General features: G+C 46.6%; 1 protein-coding gene across 2 annotated transcripts in view; it reads left to right on the top strand.

The window, feature by feature from the left end:
• Specc1l (sperm antigen with calponin homology and coiled-coil domains 1 like) overlaps positions 1-20,122 on the top strand; it is a 107,921-nt gene extending 87,799 nt beyond the window's left edge. For both annotated transcript variants that reach the window (XM_085679757.2, XM_085679756.2), the window contains 3 exons: positions 15,684-15,800; positions 16,068-16,127; positions 17,568-20,122. In XM_085679757.2, the coding sequence (XP_085535883.1) occupies positions 15,684-15,800; positions 16,068-16,127; positions 17,568-17,657 (267 nt within the window). In that variant the 3' untranslated portion in view covers positions 17,658-20,122. The remainder of the gene's footprint in view (positions 1-15,683; positions 15,801-16,067; positions 16,128-17,567) is intronic.
• Positions 20,123-21,884: the final 1,762 nt, after the last annotated feature.

The following is a 21,884-nucleotide window of genomic DNA, read 5'->3' on the forward strand; positions in this document are numbered from 1 at the left end:
ACTGGTGTTGAGCTTTCATTGATCTCCTGTGTCTGCCAGGATTGCAGATGTTCACTGCTATATCTGGCTTGGAATTCTTTTTCTGTTGTTGTTGTTATTATTATTATCATCATCATCATCATCATCATCATTCTTCTCCTCCTTCTTTCCTCGTCTTTCTCCTCCTTTTTAAGGAGACATACAGATCCAAGCAATCTTCTTGCCTGGCATAGCACTACCCCCCCCCCCCCCACACACACACATACTTGAGATCACAGGCATATACCACTGTATCTGGCTTGGAAACTTTTAGAACACTAATGCCATTCAGTGGTCTATTCTTATGAGTTGATCACTTGTCCAAGCCCTGGCTTCTTATACTATCGCTATAGAAGTTCAGGTTTGAATGTGTGGGTTTGGAGGGACAAGAGCATTATCTGAGTATCTTAAATACATGTGTGAAGGGAGCAGCTTAAGCTGCCAGACTGTCTGTGGGAGGGGCAGCATCACTGCTTTTCCACAAATGTTGGAGGGTTCAGTTCTTTCAACACTCTGGGCAGCTCAAGGCTTTCATAAAGTGTGAAGGGAGCTTCCTTGTGGCTCAGTTCTTATAGTGTGTTTCCATATTCTTGTTTGCTACCATAGAATTATTCTTTTGCTTGTTTTGTTATTCTGTGTTGTCTGTCAACTTGAGAGTTTTTAAATATTCTGAGTTCAAGTCCTCCATAACGCCGGCTTTCAGACATTTCCTCACTTTGTACAATTTGCCATTTTTGCTCTTAGTATTTTTTGGAGGGCAGAAATTCTTGATTTGAATAACATCTAATTTATGAAATTACTTTTAATGGAAATCTTTTATGGATGCTTTGGTGTTACATATAAATGTTTGACTAACCCAAAATCTCAAAGAATTGTTTCTGGAAAGTTTATACATTTAGGTCTGAATTCATCTCTGCATGTAGTTTAAGACATGAATTGGAGTGAACTTTGAGGCCTGTGGCCTCTTAATTTGGGGAGGATTGTAGATGGTAGAAAGATTTAAAAAGCATCTTAAGACAGAGTGCATGGTCACACTGATGCATTCAGGATGTCCCGCAGTATCAGAGGCGGAGTAGTGTGAAGCAAAGAGCATAGACCTTTCTGGAGAGAAGGATGTGTCATCAGGATTAGCATGGTGACTTGAGGAAGGATGGAGGGGAGAAACAGTGTTTGGAAACAGATCCTAGGTAATGAACTTTCGAGCTCTTACTGTTTCAGTGCTCTGTGTTTTTATCTCCACACTGAAGAGGAGATTAAGTGTAGAGAAAACAAGGACTGTGACTTTGTTGAGCTAAGTGCCAAGTGGGACGAGGTATTGCTCTCAGTCTTGGTACTGAGTGACAGTGATACTTTGGGGTTCCACCTGCTAGGTGGGGTGCTTGTTAGGAGCATCTCTGTAATGCCAACTCCTTCAAGTGTCTGAGCTTGTGAAGAGCCTTTTTCTGTTTCTGTAAACCGTGGCCTGTGTACATAGCCACTGGCCATGGGCAGCTGGAGAGGTGATTAGATACAAGTAGACACGACTTATAATCTAGAGCATGACCTTTGTTCTCAGGAACTTTCAGATTATTTCTGAAACTATTATTTCCCAGTATTTTAGAGCTGTGCCTTTTCCTGGGCATAATTTAACTGTTTTATAATGGCTAAGATTTATCTTTGCAAATATTTTTACTTCAGCATCGAGTTTTGCATTCCCTTTGTACTTCTTTTGCCTTTGCTTTTCTTTTATGGTCCTTGACCCTTTCTTTATATCTTGTTGCATCCTGTGTTGTATACTAAGAAAATAGCAAGAAAAACTGATAACGAACTCATTTGCAAAATAAAATCAGAAACGTATGAAGCGGCACACAGGGCATCTGTGGTGGAGTGTATGTCCCCTCTAACACCTGGTGAGCTCTGTCCACCATAACAGCAGTGTCTGTTACATCTGGTCCACAGTAAAGTCTCCTGTGCTTTCTCTTAACAATCTGTTGTATTGAAGGAAAGTGAATTGTGAGGTTTGGGTCTTAAAGGAAGCAAGAGGTGGCAGCACGTTGCCACCTTTTCAGAGGTTTTGCCGTTTCCTTCTGCCAGAACTACTTGGTAGGTGTGTAGAGTAACACAGGTTTAAGAGAACAACTCGGTCCCTGCTGCAAAGAACAAAAGAGGTTCATCGTAAGGTGAGCATGCTGCGCAGAGCATCTCTTTCCTGAGATCATTTCCTTTCCGAGCTCCTGTGAGACCACAGGCATTTCACATCCAGGATGTCTGCACTTGGATGGCCTTGGTGTGCTGGGTCAGGCTAAATGCATTACCCACATTTCAGAACTAGGAAAAGAACAATGGTCCTCCCAAGTCTCCTGTGCCATCTCAGTGTGAGAGGTTGGGGCAGAAGGAAAGCTTTCTAAATGTGAGTATATTCAGCCTGTGCTTTTAGGTGCTCTGGGCTTTCTGGATTTGTACATCTCTTGGTGTTTTCTTATGCCTGCATATTGTTCAGCAAGTCATGGCTGACACTAGAAAACCATCCAATTTTCTGATCAAATCCTTAGGTAAGATGAAGCCCATTTTTGAAGAGTCACTTTGGTAAGCAAAGTCATGTAAGTGCAATTCTCTGAATGTACACTGTGAGGGCCCATGGCAGAAGCTTTCTTCATCTCTGGGCATGGCTAGAAAAGAGGAATTGGAAACCACTGTGACTATCTTTTGGTACCCAGAAGCCTCTCCCATGGGTGGGGAAGCAGTATTTTACATTTGTTCTATGTTTTTGGTTGAATCAACACTGTCTTGTGGTCAGGAGCAAGGAAGGCAAGAGAAGGCACAGTGTACCCCGCTCCAGTAAGAAGAGCTTTACTGACTGTCCTGTTGATGATCCCCATACTTGGTTGTTGTTCCCGTTTGTGTGTGAGAAACGTGAGGCTCACGTGAGTGAGAAGCCATGTGCTAAGGTCTAGCTAGAGCAGAGTGGGACCAACATCAGAGGCTCTGCCCATAGGAGACTCATGATGCTCTGACCTCACTTGCTCTTTTCAGTGATGTTTACTGAGAAGGTGATTTCACATCCATATTGATTTACAATAGAGAGCAGTTAGCTTCTAAAGAGGTACATCCCTTAATGGGAGTTCTAGCGTGGATTGAAGAGCCTTCATGTAGAAGGTATTTGAACAAGGTTTCTGTGTTGATTGTATGAGGTGCCTTGGTAGAATTCACATCCCACACTTTTGGATCCTGAACACAAAATTAATGACTTTTTCCCCCTAAAAGTAAACTGAAAAAGACCTCCAGGGATGTTTCATAATGCTTAATTTTCTTCCCCTCAAACATGACCTATTCCCTTAAGTCATGGGACAGATAGTGATTTCCACACAGTCGCTCTCTCGTCTTGCCCTGCCAAGTCCTTCCCAGAGCACACATTAGGGCAGATGTTAGAGTTACTGTGTCTGCCCTCTAAAGTCAGAATTACACCTGAGTGGTTACTAACCCCTGACAGAGCAAAAGTAAATGGAAAGCAAAACTCGTTCTTAACTTGCTAACAAACCTGCTCACACAGTGTGCCCCGAGTTCATCATCAGCTGCGGCCCAGCTCCAGTCTCTTCCCAGAAACTCCCCAGGTCTCAGAAAACCAACATTTCCAGTCCTCTGTGCTCCGCCATGACAAAGTTACTGCTTGTTAGAAGGGCTCATGGAAAGCAAAAGACAGGATCCTTATTTCTTAGGATGACATTTGCTAACTTCCTTTAATTATCCTCTCAAAATAGGTTAATTTGACTGAAAAACAAGTCTGCAAAGCCATTAACACCCCCAAACATGCCTCATATTTTATTTTTTAAATTGTTTTTATTAAGCTATATATTTTTCTCTGTTCCCCTCCATTCTCCTCCCCTCCCCTTCTACCCTCTCCCATGATCCCCATGTTCCCAGTTTACTCAGGAGATCTGATCTTTTTCTACTTCCCATGTAGATTAGACCCATGTATGTCTCTCTTAGGGTCCTCATTGTTGTCTAGGTTCTCTGGGATTGTGAATTGTAGGCTGGTTTTCTTTGCTTTATGTCTAAAAGCCACTTACGAGTGAGTACATGTGATATTTGTCTTTCTGGGTCTGGGTTACCTTACTCAGTATGATGTTTTCTAGATCCATTCATTTGCCTGCGAATTTCAAGATGTCATTTTTTTCTGTTGTGTAGTACTCCATTGTGTAAATGTACCACATTTTACTTACTCATTCTTCAGTTGAGGGGCATTTAGGTTGCTTCCAGGTTCTGGCTATGACAAACAATGCTGCTATGAACATAGTTGAACACATGTCCTCGTGGTATGATTGAGCATCCTTTGGGTATATACCCAAAAGTGATATTGCTGGGTCTTGAGGTAGGTTAAGAAATTGCCATACTGATACTATGTTTTATTTTTTATGATGCTTCAATATATTTAGAGCTTTGAACTAGCTGGGGGTATTATTATTTGAACATGGTTGTGTCTTTCAAAGTTAGGGACAGCGTCTCACTGTTGGGTTTGGAGAAGCTGTTCATAGGGTCAATGTGTCAGGTTTCTGTGGAGGAACTAGATCTGCTCAGTCTCCCATTGGTGAAGAAAGCCGTTTGATACTCTGCCACTTACCCCATGATATTTTGATTTGTTTTGTTTTTAAGAATTAATATCTTAGGGCTGGGCCATAATACATCCCCATAAATTGCTTCATGAAGCAACTACATTTAAGCTGTGTGACATTTTAGTAAATATTCTGAAGAACTAATTGCTACTGAGCTCTACCTGGCATATAGAGGTACTGGGTGTAAAGTACTGCAGGAAATGTGATAATTTAAAAAAATTGTGGGAAAAACACATATAATAAGGGTTACCATTTGTGAATTTGAAATCCAGTGGTATTAATTATGCATACAGTGCTGTGCATGGCCACTACTACCTAGCTCCAGAACTTTCCATCAGCGCCCAGTGGAAATCTTCCACACAGGAAGTTGTCATTCTCCTTTCTTCTAGTACCCAACAACCATTAATCACGTTCCGTGTATTTTGTTTAGTGTCAAGACTCACTCATGTTGTAATGTGTCAGCACATGATTCCTGTCTGTGGCTGACAAATATTCTCTTGTGTAGAAAAACTACATTCCATTTACCCATTCGTGGTTATATGGAGTGTTTCCCTTTGGAGGCTGTTGTGGTTGCAATGTTGCTTTGACTGTTGCTATACAGATGTTTATATGAACATCTGTGTTCAGTTCTTCTAAGCTTTTAATACGGGAGTACAATCATTAGTCATACAGTGGCCATGTTTGGCTGGCTGAGGTCTTGAGAGGCTCCTCACTGACTCCAGTGCCTGGCATTTCTCTTTGGACACTGGTGGCAGGGATGGCACCCAGGATGTATACTGTACCACTGAACTGCACCCCAGCCCATTTTCCTTTGCTGTTTTTAAATAATAGTCATCTTAATGAGTGTGAAGTAGCATCTCAGAGTGGCTTCCAGTTACATTTTCCAAATGATATGTGGTGTTGAACACCTTTTTCATAGGTGTATTGGCCACTTTAATGTCTTCTTTAGCAAACTGGCTGTTCAAGTTCTTGCCCGTTTAAGTTTGTGCAAATAAACAGGTTTTCCTTCTGTGGTCATACTGCAAGTTTTTTTGTCGTGGGAATAAAACACATTCTTGTATATTCCCTCCAGCTACCCATCATCTGCATAGGGTCCTCCTACCCCTCCACCAACCGGAGGACTCTAAAACCACAGCTAGCTACTGGATTTCATCATAGCTCAGCGTATACTATCGACTCGCTCGAATTAAGATGCAAATAAAGTTCCACATTATATTTAGATAGCATGTTCTTTAAAAAAGTCTGTCTATAAATTCCTTCTTTTTCCTTGAGGTTTCCTATCAGAGGAACTGTGTCATGTGTACTGCACCCCATGCTGTAGACTCTCTTCTCTAACCTGGTGCTTTTGTCCCTTGTGTGAACTGATGGGTAGATCTGGAGGGCAGATGGAAGCTGGGTAAAGCCACACTGGCCATCGCTATGCCTGTTCTTTCTGCACTCTCTCTCTAACCCTAGCAGTCTCCAGATCATTGGTATAAATGTCTTTACAGGGAAATTCTTGTTAGCTTTTTGGTTGGCTTGACCCAGTTTTGGTCAGGAAAGTCCTTTTGGGTTTGTCTTCCTTGATTCTCCAGCTTTCAGGCTGGTCTGGTGGGTCCCCTGACTAGCCTCATGAATTTAAGGATTGCATGTTCTGGACAGCCCTGTTCGTTGTACTTACTGCCTGATCTTGGTCTTCTCTCACATCACCTAAAGAAAAGGTTTGTTTGTTTTAAAAAAAAAAAATGGTGCCCCGACCTTCTCTAGACAGTGGGATCTACAGCTTTAGGGCTGAACCAGTGACTTAGTCAGGGTTTCTATTGCAGTGAAGCGACAGAGACACCATGACCACAGCAACTCTTATAAAGGAAAACATTTAATTGGGGTGGCTCACAGTTCAGGGATTCAGTCCATTATCGTCATGGCAGACTGCAGGCAGGCAAGGTGCTAGAGAGGCAGCTTAGAGTACATCTTTCAGGCAACAGGAAGCAGTGTGTCTCACTGGCCAGTATCTTGAACATATATAAGAGTTCAAAGTCTGCCCTCACAGTGATATACTTCCTCCATCAAAGCCATACCTCCTAATAGTATTTATGGGAGGTAATCACATTCAGACTACCACAGTCAGGTAGAGGAAAACCTGAAAAACTTGGGAGGTGATTGTGGTGCACAGTGAGGACTAAGGGTCTCCAATAAGACACCAGGCCCTGCCTTTGGAGGCTCACCAGTTCTGTCATGGCTGCCTGACAGGAACTTGGGGAAAGATATTTGCTGATGGTTTCATGGCTACTTGGCCACATGTGCTTGAGGCAGCTGAGTGTGTGGTAGAGACGTTGTTTACTCTGGATGAGGGCTCACAGAACATGACAAGAAGGAGCCAGGGATTAATGTACCTTGAGAGCCCACTCCCAATGGGCCTCTTTGCTGCAGGTAGGCCCCGCCTTCTGCACAGCCTTCCTAAATAGTGCCATTAACTGGGGAACAGGTGCTAAAAATGACCTGTGGGGTAGCTCATGTTCATACTGATAGCAGGTCCCAGCGTCTGACTTCATGGCTTATCTTCTCCCCCCTGGTTGGTCTCCAAAAGGAAAGAACATGGTGGCTCAGAGCTCCCACACCTCCCCTCTAGCCTTCTTTAAACAGCACTGGGGGAACGACTAAAAAGGTTTATTTTTTATAAATCCCCCATCTCAGCATTCCATACCCAAGCTCCCAAACAGCCTACAAGCCCTGCCTCCTAGTGAGAAGATAGGCACCTGGAGAAACTCACTCCTACTCCTGCCTGTTGGGTTTCTTTTTATCACAAAACTGGTTCTTAATGAAGATGGCTGTACCGTGTGTGGTCTACAGATTCTGCTTTCCATAGCCAAGGGCATACGGAAGTAGATGATGAAAGATGAGTCATGCCCTCTGGCTTCTTGCCAGATGCCCATAAAATGGCATTTCCTTAAATAGATCAGACCTTTAATAGCTATTTAAAGAACATGTGGTCTTTCTTTAGATGTGTATTTGGTGGCCCTTAATTAAATTTCAGACAAATTCAAACATTTTTAGAAGTGTATGTGTGCACATATGTGTGTACACTTGCATGCATGCATGTGTGTGTGTTATGTATGTGCGTGTTTGTGTGTACCTGTGTGCACATGCATATGGCTACAGGTCTATAACAGGTATCTTTCTTAATTGCTTTCTACCGTATCTTTTTGTAACAGGGTTTCTTACTGAACCTGGAACTCAACTATTAGACTAGATTGCCTGGGCAGGAAGCCCCGGGAGTCCTTTCGTCTCTTTCTCCCTAGTCTCTGGGATTGCAGGCTTGTGCCACTGCCCCCAGCTTTGTATGTGAGTCCTGTGACCCTTGTTCACATGACAAGCACATCACTAACTGTGCTATCTTCCCAGTCCCCAGTTTTAGGTATTTTGTAGCACTTTAAATACATATTGAGATTTCTGTACATCGTGGCTTTCATATCCTACCCCTAAACTCCCAGTGCTTTCAAGGGAATAGGAAGACGGGCCCATCTGATGGTCATTGGCAGAAGTTCATCCCCTGGAAAAGTAAAGGTACAAGGAACTGGGCTTCTCTGCTCCGGGCCATCTAAGGTGAGTGTCAAAGGTGACATCACATTTAACTGAGGAAAAGGTACTTTCTATATTTGGCCCATCTTAGGGTTTCTGTTACTGTGAAGAGACACTATGACCATGGCAACTCTTATATGAAAAACTTTTAATTGAGGTGGTAGCTTACAATTTCAGAGGTTCAGTCCATTATCATCATGGCAGAGAGCATGGCAGCGTACAGACAGACAGGGTGCGGGCAAAGTAGCCGAGAGTGCTACATCTTGTAGGCAACAGGAAATGATCTGAAAATCACACTGAAGGAAGCTTGAGCAAAAGAGATCTCAAAGCCCGCCCCTACAGTGACACACTTCCTCCAGCAGGGCCATGCTTCCTCTTAGTGCCACTCCCTTTGGCGGCCATTTTCTTTCAGACAACCACAGCACATTACTGTAGACATTTACTGACTGAAACTCTCCGTGACTTCTTGCAGACATGGTTTCACTATATAGCCCAGACTGGCTTTGAATTTTGGATCCTTCTGCCTCGACTTCCTGAATACTAGGAGCATAGGCCTGTCCCACTGCATTTGGGTTCTTTCTTGCATTTCCTGCTTTCTTTTTCTTTTTTTTAAAACTTTTTATTTATAAAACCTATTAAATTTTTATAATTTTATTTTATTCTCTCTTACAGTACATCCCACCTACAGCTTCCCTTCCCCCCAGTCCTTCCCCCCATCTTCTCTCTCCCCCCAGACCCACTGCTCCTCCATTTCCCTTCAGAAAAGAGCAGGATTCCAAGTGATAGCCACCGAGCTCAGGATAATGAGATGCAGTAACCAAGGCTGGATGAGGCAACCCCGTAAGAGCCTCCTGTTCTCACAACATCACAGCACTCCTGCTTCTGTGTTCTACTCCAGACACAGAACTACCCGCTCTGTCGGCTGGGAAAGCCACATCTGCTGTGGAAACTGAATGCAAAGTGAGAATCCGACACTAAAGAACTGGAACTACTAGGATATTTCTTAGCTTCCTCATGGCTTGTTTGTTTTAGAAACAGACTCTCATTCTGTTGCCCAGGCAGGCCTCAAACCCAGGATCTTCCTGCCTCAGCCTCAGAGTACTGAAATTGAATTTTGGTGGATGGCTGGTATGTGTCACCTTACCCAGCCCCTGCTGCTGCTTCTTCTTGTTCTGTTTCTTAAATTATTTCTTTTTTTAAAAAAAAATTTATCTTTTTACTTTTAATTATGTGTTGTCTGTGTATGGGATATGTACGTTTGAGTGCAGGTGTAGATGGAGGCCTGAGACATTGGGGCTAGAATACTAAGTGACCTCATATGGGTGCTGGGGACCAAACCCAGGTCCCTTGGAAGAACCATACATGCCCTTAAAAACTAGCCATCTCTCTAACCCCAAGATTTATTTTCATTTTAATTTTAATTATGTGTATATGTTCATTGATTGCCAGAGAAAGCCAAAGGTGCCCGGGTAGTTGTGAGCTGCCTGATGTAGGTGATAGGAAAGTGCCAAAGGATTGGCAGTGTTGCCTGCAACCAGTAGAAACTCTACACAGAAACTGGTGTACACGTTTTTCTCCAGAAAAGTAACTTTGGGCCTGATGGCATGGTTCAGTGGGTAAGTCTGAGTTTGGACCTGATGACCTGAGTGTGATTCTTGGGATTTACATGGTGGAAGGAGAGAGCCAACCCTACAAGCTGTCTTCACACTTACAGGGCGCACGTGTGTGCGCGCACACACACACAGGCAGCTGTTCCGTATGAGTTGGGAAGTGACACCTTCAGCCAGTAACCCTTTCTTACCCTGCAGTGTAGAGGTACCTCTGGGGAGAGCCCTGCAAGATTGGGATTTGCCTGAGCATCAAAGGTTGCTTTGTAAAACCTAGAGATTCCATTGTAGATCTTGTGAACTAATTACCTTGTGGAAAGAGTGGCTGAAAGTCTGGCACTGTTACTGTTATAGACTGTGACCTTTGTGCTGTGCTTGCCTCTTAGTTGGCCATTGCTCACTGGAACGTCAGAGTTTTCGTATTCTCTTAGCCTCTGAACAACACTACTGCTGCATTGGTTACTCTCGGCCTTTTGTTTCCACTCACTTTCGTGGTGCTGGGGATTGCACCCGGGGCCTCATGCAGTGATAGGAACGTTTCTACCCCTGAGCTGCACCACAGCCCTTATCTTCTGAACACCGTCTTCCTTCGCATGCTAGTTCCTCTTCATACCCCATTAGAGGTTCTTTTCTTCAGCATGGCTACTGCTCTGGGGAGTTCCAAGACCTCCTTTCTCCATCTGCTCCTCTGCACCATCCCTGGGTAATTGGGACAGTGGTAGGCCTACATTTTCCCCTTCGCTCAATTCTCTCATGACTCCTGCACCCATATCGGTGCTGCTAGGCCCCTCTGTCTGTTTACAAAATAGCTTTAAGTTACTGCATCTACAATGTACCTCCGGTGTGCTCAAGCCCTGTTTCCAGTGAGTTCTACTTCTGCTAAGGTCACTACAGGTGTTTGGCTCTGGAGAAGCTAAGGGTTATCCTTGGTACAACATGCACTTCCCCTTCGTGCCTCTAACTTGTCACCAAAAAGATTTGCTTTAGCTCTCAGTTACCTGTGTAGCCTGTCTCCCTTTCCCCTCCTGCCACAAACCTCTGCAATCAGCAGCATGCCACGCACATACACAACCCCAGCCCCCCAACTCCATTGGCTCTTCTGATTCCTGTGTAGCCACACTTCCCCTGTTGCCTTCTTTTGGCCCTGGTCTGTGTCTGTCCACATGTGGGCTTGTTTTATTTGTCAGCCACCCCTGAGTGCCAAGGCTTACCCCAGGACCTGGCCTTGGTGAGAATCCATCAGATGGGCAAATGGTCCTCAGAAAGAACTGTGCCCTGCACCCTCCTCCTCTGGCATCTACCCAGGTTCAAGTCCCCTCATCCAGGCGATCCCAGGTGCCGGCTTACACATAAGCCTTTATTTAGACACAGACTGAGGTTGTCACTGTCCTCTCAGGGCCTCTGGGCCCTTCACTCGTTGCTTGTTTCGTCCCTTGAGAATTTTGTACAGTGTGTTTTGATCATACCCCCCCCACACACACCACTCCTTCCAGATCCACTCCCCAATTCTCTACCCATCCACCTTGTGTCTTCTTTTTCTCCTTCTTGTTCTATGGCGGCCTCATGAAGCCTTATTTAAGACCTGCAGAAACATCCACTTTAGGCGGCCATGCCAGTCTTGCTGTTTTGAAACAAATGATGATAGATTGGCAGATTGATGTCTGCCTTCTTCACAGTGACTAGGCAACTCAAGGACTCTTCGGGTGTCTCCTAGAGACAGAGCAATTCATCATCATGTTGGACTGACATTTCTGTATCTGCTTTACTGAAGCCAGGGACAGCTGCTGTCAGTTATGTGTCCAGGAAGTGTGAGACCTGGCCCTCTGCCATCCACAAACTTCACACAGTAGTGTTGATTTGGGTTTTCCTGAGTCACAAAATGTTTCAGTTTTTAGTAGTTGCCAATCAAACCAAACGGTGGCATTTTATTTGGCCATTGTGGGCAGGTAAAGTGACCGAGATTGTGCAGAGCAGCAGTCCCCAGGACAGCCCGTCTGTCTTTGCTGTTGGCCTCCGAGGGGATGTTTAGCGTTGTACTTGTAGAAACAGAACATCAGGCTGCACCTGCTACACTGTGCAATACAGACTGAGAGAAACAGTAAAAAAAAAAAACAAAACAAAAACAGTGGTTCTGGTGGCAGCAGACTTGGTGAGGGGCCCAGGATTTCCCATCCCTCCCGGCAACCTGGAGCCTACTCATAGTTCAATTTTGGGAACAGGTGGTAGTCTCTGCAGGGTGGGGCCCTTGGCCTTCACTGGGTGATGGGAGGGAAAGCTGTTTCTCTGGTGACTTGTGTGAGTTTTTATTAGTCAGTGTATTTCTTCTCCAGTCTGTTTACCGATTCTGACGTTGTATCACTGGACTGTAATAAGCACGTGGTGGGGAGCTTCACACGTGGGCAGGGGTTTCCTCTCTGACTTTTTAGCACTGAGCTCTTTTTTTTTCCTTTGCAAGCCAGCCTGGTGTTTGCAGACCTTTGTAAATTCAGCTGACATTATTTTATTAGTAGCAAGACTTTCTGCCCTGACCATTAACAAGAGTTAAACATCTGGAGTGGCTGAGGCAGGAGACCTGCTGTCTCAGGCTTGCAGGCTTCTCCCCACTGTCCAGGGAGCACACTCCTGTGTCCAGGCCTGGCGTCCTTCCCTGCTGAGTGTTTTGGGAGTAGGTCTGAGTAGAGGCTAAGCTGGTACTTAGGGTTCCTTTGGGTTCAGTGCTTAATGGCCTCACAGTCCTTAGTCACCTCCTCACTCCTAAGTAGTGTACTTCCAGCCACCAGGGGGGTGGGCTCTCAGGGCTCAGCCAGCCTGTCTAGGTTTGGGCATTATTTTGATCTGACATGTTAGCACAGAGTATCAAACAAGCACCTTTCCCCTGGAAGCCCAGGATCCTTGGTCAAGCCTAGAGCTGTATCCTGCTTCTGTTTGGAGAGGAGGAGCAGGGGAAGGAGGCCCAGGGACAGCAACAGCAGCTTCTCCCACAGCAGGGTGGGGCTTGTCTGGAGGAAGCGGGCCTTAGCCAGGCAGCTGAGGTGCAGGAGCCTCTGCTGCGAGGCGCAGTGATGTTAGGCACGTCCACAACCCTGTGAGAACTGCCTCTGTCTCCGGGAGCAAAAGGGGGCACCGACACAGGAAGAAGGGGTTTGTCTTTTTCCAGCAGTGAATGACCTCGACTGATACCGCCACAGAACTCTGTGTGTCACTAAAAAACTTCCTGCCCTGTTGTCTGTACAAAGCCTGTGCCTTAGCTTCTACATCGGTCACTTAGATGCGAGCCCTAGGACGGAAAGGTTTTTTCTTTTTTCTTTTTAATTTAGTACCATTAGTGGCCTTTTCTCTTTGGTATTCTGTAAACAAGTGACCTTTCACGTTTATTTTATACTGGACCTTGTATGCCATGTCATTCATCAGTCCTGGCCCTTTCAGTTCTCTTGTGTACCTCATTCTTGTCTCTTTCCTGTGCCAAAGTCTGGACTTACTTTGTAAATGCAGCGCTTTCCTCTGAGCATAGGATTTTTATGCAGATACCATCTGCACAAGCTGCCCGCCAGTGAGAACTAACTCTGCAAGCCCTGCCCTCTTTTTAAGACTGTCCCAGAGTGGGCTTCCCAGTGGTAGAGCACTAGCCTGGCATTTGTGGGAACCCCTATCCCACCACTGCAAAAATGACAGTGGCCAAGTACTCCAGCTAAGCAAGATTAGATGCTTCCTGTGAAGTGTTTGAGACAAAGTCTCGGTCCCTGTCCTCTCTACGGCTGCAGAGAACCTTGGGCACATGTTTCATCTCCCAGGTCCCAGGTCCCTCAGATGGGGCTGGCTGCTTTGGTTGTCTGCTTCCTAACATTCAGATGAGAAAAGAGACCGTCAACTGCGCATGAGTATATTCTGGCACCTCATACGTTTATACCTGGGGGGGAGGGGGTCTTCTATTGGCAATAGCTGTTATGCGGCATCTAATTCAAGGTGACTAAAACAGCATGAGAAACCCCTTGGGGGTGACAGCTGTTGGCCAAAGTGGAGACTCTAGGGAATGGGGAGGGGAAAGGGTGACCAGGAAGGTTGGTCAGTGTGGTACCGAGTCCGAGGATCCTGATCAGACCCAGGTGTTTGGGCGAGGGTGATATCAGTGAGCACTCTGTGGGAACACCCTTCAGTTCCTGCGTCAGGTGCAGCACTTTGGCCGCTACCATTTTATGCCACCTGTCCCTCACAAGTTCAGTCAAGTTGCCATCTTTCTGTGTTCTAGTCTGCTTTTCTTCTCCATGCAAGTTTATAAACGTGTTGAAGTCAGATGGGAGAAGCAGGAAGCAACAGATGGTCAGGTTATGCATTGCTCTCAGAGCCACTGCACCCAGCAAAGTGTACTTGGTGAAGGTGCTGTCAGAGGCCAGTGTTCTGTGTGTGCACTGTCAGGAGCAAGAAGATGCACTTGGTGCTGAAGCTGATGGCCTCATGCTGCTCCATGAAGGGACCGGCTAGATCTAGAGACACTAGCCAGCTTGGGCACAACTCCCAGCTCAGAGAACTTGGTCTCTTAGGGTCATAAAGAGTTTTATAAAGAGGAGTGAAGGTGGTGAAGTGCCTTGTCAGCCGGAAACCACAGTGTTGTGCAGCTTTGAACAGTATTGGCGTACACTGCTGACTGCCCATTCCTAGAGGATTCTCAAAGGCTGGGTGGTTTGTCTTACATAGTGGAGTGTTTCCCAACCACTTGGGAAACTGACTTGAAATAATCACACGGAAGCTATAAATTGCAATACTGTTTAGTCAATAGCTTAAGTGTATTTCTAGCTAGCTCTTATATCCTAAACTAACCAATCTCCATTAATCTGTGCATCAGCATGAGGTTGTGGCCTACCAGTTTCTGCTAACTCCAGCCAAGGCATCTGTCTCTGGTAGTAGCTACATGGCTTCTTTCTGACTCTGCCTACTCTACATATATCTCTTCAAGCCTGGCTATATTCTGTTAAGCCATAGGCCAAAAGCAGCTTCTTTATTAACCAATAAAAGCAACACATATACAAAAGGACTTCCCACACTAGTGGAATTGAACTTTATTGCAGTTGAAGGTAGCATACTGAGATGTGAAACGAGGTGTTGGGGAGCTGTTCATCAAGTGTGTGTGTCAAAGCCTGGTGGATTTGGGGTGCTTTACACCTTCAGTGCATGTGCCAGTCCCTGAGCAGAGCATGTCTTTTCGTGTGTACACATACTTCTGAGATGCGCAGTGTCTGAAGGACTGGTAATGTTGTTGGTACTAATATCCCCGTCACTTAAGTGAACCGGTGAGTTTATTTGAGTTCCTTAAGGAGTATGAGAGTTCCCTACAGGAGCATGGCTTATTCAAAGGCAGCAGTAGCATCAAAAAGCCCCCTCCATTGTAGATTACTCATGAAAGCTAAATCTCTGCAGCTCCCTACTCAACTTGCAGGCAGATAGGAGAGTCTCCTCAGTGTTACTGGTGTTTGTGACAGAGTCTCAGTGGCTATATATCCCAGGCTGGCTTTGAACTCACAATCTACCTGCATAGTAAGATTCCAGGTGTGTATCACAATGCGTAGTTTGAAAATCTTTGAAATGCTTTAATAAGTAATGAGGAGCCTCATTGGTTGTCACCACATCTGGCAATCTGTATTGTTACCATAGCAAGCCTTGGAGAGGCCTTTCCACGTGTAGTACAGCTTATAGATCATGTCTCTGGCCCAGGCCTTACCAGGCAGGAATACCAATCTTCAGCTAGTAGGTAGGTGGGTTGTGAGATCACAAAACGCCTAGTGACGGTCACAGGGTAGGTACTGGGACACGGCCCACAGCACGCTCTGGTTCGTGGCGGCCTCGGTGTCCTCCTTACACAGCACTCCTCAGAGAAGACCAGAGCTCACACTGCGTTTCTCTTTCTCTCTTCCCTCAGAATATCGACATCACAAACTTCAGCAGCAGCTGGAACGATGGGCTGGCTTTCTGTGCACTGCTTCACACCTATCTCCCGGCCCACATACCCTATCAGGAACTGAACAGCCAAGATAAGGTGAGGCAAAGCTAGGGGTGGTGCCTGGTTAGTGGGTCACTCCCTCCAGTCTTGCTACACAGCAGCCTGTCTGGCTTCAGCTTTTGGGACCTGTATCCAGTTAGCTGAGGCCCTTGTGCTAGAATGCAGCTTTCTGAGTAAGGAAAGAATAAGTAGATAGAGCTGGAGCTGACGGAGGAGGGTTGTCAAGACCCATGAAGGGGTTACTGTCTGTCCTTCCCGATCTTCAGATGTCTATACACTGCGCTGACAGGATTTCTTTTGCAGAAAAGGAACTTCACCCTGGCTTTCCAGGCAGCTGAAAGTGTTGGGATCAAATCCACCCTGGTAAGCCCACAACTTACTGAGGAGTTGCTGGCAGTGCCTTCTGCCTAGGCGAAGTGGTCACAGGTGGGCTGGGCTGAGGGTGTGGAGTGCTCGTGGGAGCTCAGCTACTGCACCAAATGCTTCTCTAAGGAAGCATTCAAGCTTGTGATCATGGTCCCAGCAGCTCATGTGTGGGGCTATTCCTCATGATTATCTGTTCCTTAACAGAATCTAAGGGGGAAAGCATTACCGTTCAATGCACTTTGCACAGGGCTGTGTGCCTTTTGCTGGTCTAGTGGGTGAGGGCCAGGAGCATCCTGAGTCCAGAAGATACCCTGTAGGTTGCACAGCCCTGCCCACAGTTCCTCAAGGCCCATAGGAAGGTGCTAAAAATGCTGCTCATGGTGCAGAACACCAGTGGTGGAAAATGACGTCCTTTGTTAGGCTTCTGCCCTGCTGACCCAGCTAGGCTCACACAGACAAGCCTGACAGCAGCTCCTGCTGTCCTCTACAAACAAGCCTGTTGCTTCCAGATGCAAAGGGATGCTTCACCAGCTAGAGAGACAGTGCCCAGATTTGCTCCTGTGGCCCTGTGAGACAAGAATATTCTCAGGGCTCTAGGATACCTGCAGGTCTGCAGGCCTGCCTCCTCAGCCCTGGGTACCCATTACCTTGACCCGCAACGACCATTGTGGGCTTTGAAGAAGTATTTACATTCTTAGTAATACTATAACAGTGTTTGCCTGTAATGGCGTCTTCTGAATTCATAGAAGCAGGCTAGCTTAGGGCAGCTTTTATCGAGCCATGTAGGAAGAGATCGGGTACATATTACAGTAGGACATTTCATACCACAAATGAAGTATTCTCATACATGAGAAGTGGCTAGGTGTGTGAGCCTAAAAAGGAATAGTTGTCAAGATTTATTCACCAAGCCTTATTTCCTAAAGTCTTAAGTTGCTCAAGCTAGCCCTTCTCGCCCCAGATGCTCAGGGACACTTCTGGGTTCCTCGGCTGTGAAATAGCCCTCAGACTACCTGGCTCTGCTTTTTAATTTGCAGCAGGCACCTGTGACAGGTGTGCAGGTCCTGGGGCCAGGAGCAGTTCAGTGTTCACACCACAGGTCACTAGTACTCTGCAAAAGGAACTAAGGAAGAAAATCTTTGATGACTTCTGACACACCGTGGTACTGTGAGCTCAAAGGGAAGTCCTTCCAGCCTTGACAAGCTATGGCTGGAACAGAGAGGAGACCCTGGTGGTGCAGGAGTGTGACTTGGAATGATCCTGATAGGAAGGTGTGTTCACAGGGGCTGCTGTGGAGGTAGACCAGCAGCTACTCAAGGCCTGTCCTCTCAAAGAGGCAATAAGCCTTAGACTAAAAGCTGTCTGTGTTTGTTGGGATTAGAAGCCCATGGGATGACCTGGGAAGGCAGATGAGTCCTAACCGAACCTCTTCTCTACCAGGACATCAATGAGATGGCTCGCACTGAACGACCCGACTGGCAGAACGTAATGCTGTATGTCACAGCCATCTACAAGTACTTTGAAACCTGAGCACACAGGAGGAGCTGCTGCTACCAGCTAAGGACCTCTGCAGTCACCAAGTGACAACACCATTAGCTAGAACCCTAAAGCTTTCAGCGACTCTGGGCCTCTCTGCAGGGAGTGTGCTCAGCTCTAGGCCTCTGCATCGGAACTGGAACTGCAGACCAGGGCTCTTCCATATGGCCGTCCTCGGGAGCAGGAAACACAGCCACAGCCATCTTACTCCCAGAGACCATCAAGCTCCATCCGTGCCCTGAAGTGTAAACATCAGGAAGGCTTGTGCCTGGCTCATCTTAGGAAATGGGATTAAATTGTGGGAACCAGGGGTTAGTGAAAGCATTAGCCATTGCAATTCTTGACTGTCATCTCTCTGATTCCCAATGCTGGGACAAAGCTGGCCTTGGTCCCTTTGTGAGGGCCTGGGTTCTAAAGTGTGTCAGAAGAGAGTCATTATCCTTTCCATGTGACAGGACTGTCCTAACCACCGCAGTTTACTTAGGAGTGTCAAAAACCCAGCATCCAGGCCCATAGCCAGCTGAGTCTATACTGCCACCAAGCAGACTTTGTCATTGTCAGAAAGAAGCAAGTGGCACACTCAGTTGGTGCTTAGCTACTTGCTTCTGGCCCCAGGCAAAAGACTGGTCCCAAGGAGTCCTAGTTAAAGTTGCTGTTTTGTCAGAAGCAATATTGGGAAAATAGCTCCTATTCTGTTAGTACCAAAGTTAGTTGTTGTAGTAAGCATAGGAATAAAACACAAAATGTGGGTGTTAGCATGGTGAGAATGAGGATTCATGCAGTAGGGAAAGGAGGAGGCACGTTAGGGAGCCAGAGATTTGAGTCATTGATGGTTGCCCCTCCAGGGCAGGAGTTAAGACAGTGCCTTAGCCCTGCACCAGGACAGCTGCACCCACACCTACATGAGTATCCTGCATGTTGGTGGGGACTCTGTGGTAGAGGTGGCTCCATGCTGTGCCTGGCATGTGGGGCCTACATCACGAGCCAAGGCCTTACTCAATTCTGTTGATTTCTGGCTGGAATTAAGCAGCCCCTTTTTGGGAATAGGAAGCCCTTATCTCATGTGCCTGACACAGAACTGTTGTTTGAACAATGTCAAGACCTGTAACTTTCAGTATACACTTGTTTGCCACCTGCAAGATACCATGAGGAAGACCAACCATCAGTAGAAATGGGGTCACAGCCTCAATAACTCGATGGATGCTGGAAAGTTCTCCCAGGAGGCATGCCCAGTTCAAATGCACTGAGTGAGGTTCTGTGTTCAAGCATAATGCTTTATGCTGGGACTTTGGTGTGTCTGTGGAATCTAGAGAAGAAAGTACTTATTAGGACATGGGCTGTGTCTGTGTGTGTTCATCAGACAGCCAGTCCCTCCCATTCACCCTGCCCAAATGTCCAAATCTGGCAGCTCGCTCTGCGGTCTTCTGGTGACACCTCCTATTGTTCTGGCTGTCCCAGTGCCTCTCTGGTCTTCCTTGGCCCAGTTCTGTTCTTGCTCTTGTTCTGCTGCTGACCACCTGTCAGGGTGATTGTCTATCCATGAGAGAATCACTGTTTCCAAATGAGTCTCCACTGACGTCTCTGAGCTTCCAGTGTCTGCTGTCACTTGCCTTCATTGAGGCCTGTCCACTGTGCACCAGGGTGTTGGACCTGAGGCCAGACTTTATTTATTATGTCATGATAAAGAGACTTTCCTGGGCTTGCAGTCCACAGCTTCTGTCCCTTGCTGACTAATATGAGCCTAGCGTCATGCCAGAGTAGAAGTTGCCAGAGTTTTCGGAAAGTATCTGGAGTAAGTTCACTGCTGCTGAAGGGTATGTCCATATAGAGATAATGTTGATCCAGAGTCTGTGGGCCTGGTATAGGGCTGGATCCAGTAGCAGGGACTGGATGCTAGATGGTGGACTAGGAGGACCCTCTCCCCCAGACTCTGGGCACCCATCACAGCCAGGGCCAGGCTGCCCATGTTTGTGTGAAGGTCCACAAGTCTTTTGCCTTCTGTAATAGGCCCCTAAAAGAGCACTGTTGGCCCTGTAAACAAGCTTGTAGATGGCCATGTGTTTTTAAAAGTAGTATTTGGGAGTTGGTAGAGTGCCTGTCTACAGTGCACGAGGCCCTGGGTCGATCCCCAGCACCACGTGAAACTGGGTGTGGTGGTGGAAATGGAGGCAGGAAGATCAGGAGTCCAGGATTACTGTTGATGACATGGTGAATTCAGTGCCAGCCTTGGCATGCGAACCTGTCCCCCCAAAAAGTGGTATTTGAAGGGTCCCTCATTCTAGGTGACTTCCTGGGAAGCTCCAAGATGTAAACTTGCCCCTCTTCCCTAAAGCACAAATTCACTACGGAAGGGCCAGTTACCTTTCTACTTTCTCAGTCACAGGCTTCTGCTGATGAATGATACTTTGTCGTTTTGTTCTAGTAAATACTCTTGAATGTATTAAATTGTCGTGCTTTGATTTCCTAGTTTGTTCTCTTTCTCTGCTACCCCTCTGGTCTTACACAAGCCAGAACTCTCAGCTCTGCTGTGGAATTGGAGTAGAAGGCATGGGTGCACCTGCCATCGCACCCTGCCACGTGGGCTCAGGCAGCTCTGGACAGAGGGTGGAGGAAATGGATGAGCCCAGAGGTTCTGGCCTGCCCAGAAGCTACATGGTATCCGTGGCCAGTCTCAGATCCCATCTTACGGCTAACGCGCCCCACGGTGGGGTCCCTGCATGATTGAAGCCTCCAACATAGCCCACACATTGGAACAGGATGTCCCAAATGTTTTTGTTTGCTTTTCTTTTCTTTTTATAAATGTTAACTTCTTAGAGATGGATTTTAGGATATATAAAACTATGGGGTTAGGGTAGTCTATCTAGAAGCAGCTAGTTAGGCAATTTTTTTTCCTGTGCATCTTTTTTTAGTGCTGGGATTCAAATTCTGCAGGACCTCGCATGTGCTATAACAATTTCTATACCTCAAACAAACAAAATTCTATACATCTGAGCTGTACTCCAGCTCTGAGTATGGATCTTGTGTGCAGTGTTTTCGAATCGGGCGTGATGAGGTTGGACGCTTTCTTTCCTCTTTGCACATGTCACATGCAGGAGAGATCTATGGACTCAACATCTATACACAGGGCACCTATGTTGAGCATCCTGCCTGGGCATGATACTCTCCAGGATTTGGGGTCCCAGGACGGCCATGACTCAGCTGGCCTGAATTTGGAGATGTCCTTAGAGGGCCCACAAGCCACGACCTCCAACACTTCAGGTGCCCAGGACAACCCACATGACCCTAACTCAAGCCTGGAACAAAAGGCTCTGCTGAATTTTTGGAGCTGTCATGGCAGGGACTGGATTAGGACTATTCCAGCTCTTCCTCACACTCTGAACACTGGATGTGTGTCCTCAGGAGGACAGCAGGAACCTGTAGCATGGCAAGAGGAGTGCTGACCTGCCTGTGGCGCTTTGATCTGCCCCTGAGACAGCACTGGCCCCTGCAAAGAGGGGTCTCCTCAGCCCTGCCCACTGCATGTTGTATGCTCCTACGTAACCTAGTTTATCTGCCAAGAGTTCTCGTGATAATATCTTTCTTTATCATAGATAAGGGATTGCCCATCCCAGCCAGTACCTTGATAAAGGAGGTTCCGAGCCGGGAGAGGCAGCTCTATTGGAAAAGGAAAATAGGTTCCTGGGAAGAAAATAGTCCTGGGAAGACTAACTAGAAAGTTTCCCAGACACCTGTACCTACAGCCTCTGGGAGCCAGGGCACCCAGTGGCCACCTCTTAACCCATTCTGACAGAGTTGGCACTTCCCCAAAGTCTCAGAGGGGCTGCATGGTTTGAGGTGGTTCCTTCAGTGGGAAGTGGTCAGATGTGAATGGTCTCAGTGTGTGGGCAGTATGCTCTGTGTTGAGTGGTGAGGGTGGAGTCCCAGTCTGCTGTGACTCTGTTCTGGTGGAACTCTGACAGCAGGAGGCCCGGCAGGGTAGGAGAAGAAGCCACACTTCTTGGGAGTGGATTTAGCATGTGGTTTACCAATGACTACCACCAGGCCCAAAGCCTGGGAGGACTGATCCTTGTCACCAAAAGTGTCTAGAGGATCTCTGCATTGCCCTGAGAGTGAAAAGGGACCATCAGGGTTTCTGAAGTTTGGGAGCTGAGTCCTGGGAAGAGAGAGAACGAGATCTTGGAAAGACTACAAGTGGGCATGCTGTGCGTGAAGTTTTTATGT

This window comes from Myodes glareolus, chromosome 18, assembly GCF_982192425.1.
Source record: "Myodes glareolus chromosome 18, mMyoGla1.1, whole genome shotgun sequence".
Lineage (NCBI taxonomy): Eukaryota > Metazoa > Chordata > Mammalia > Rodentia > Cricetidae > Myodes > Myodes glareolus.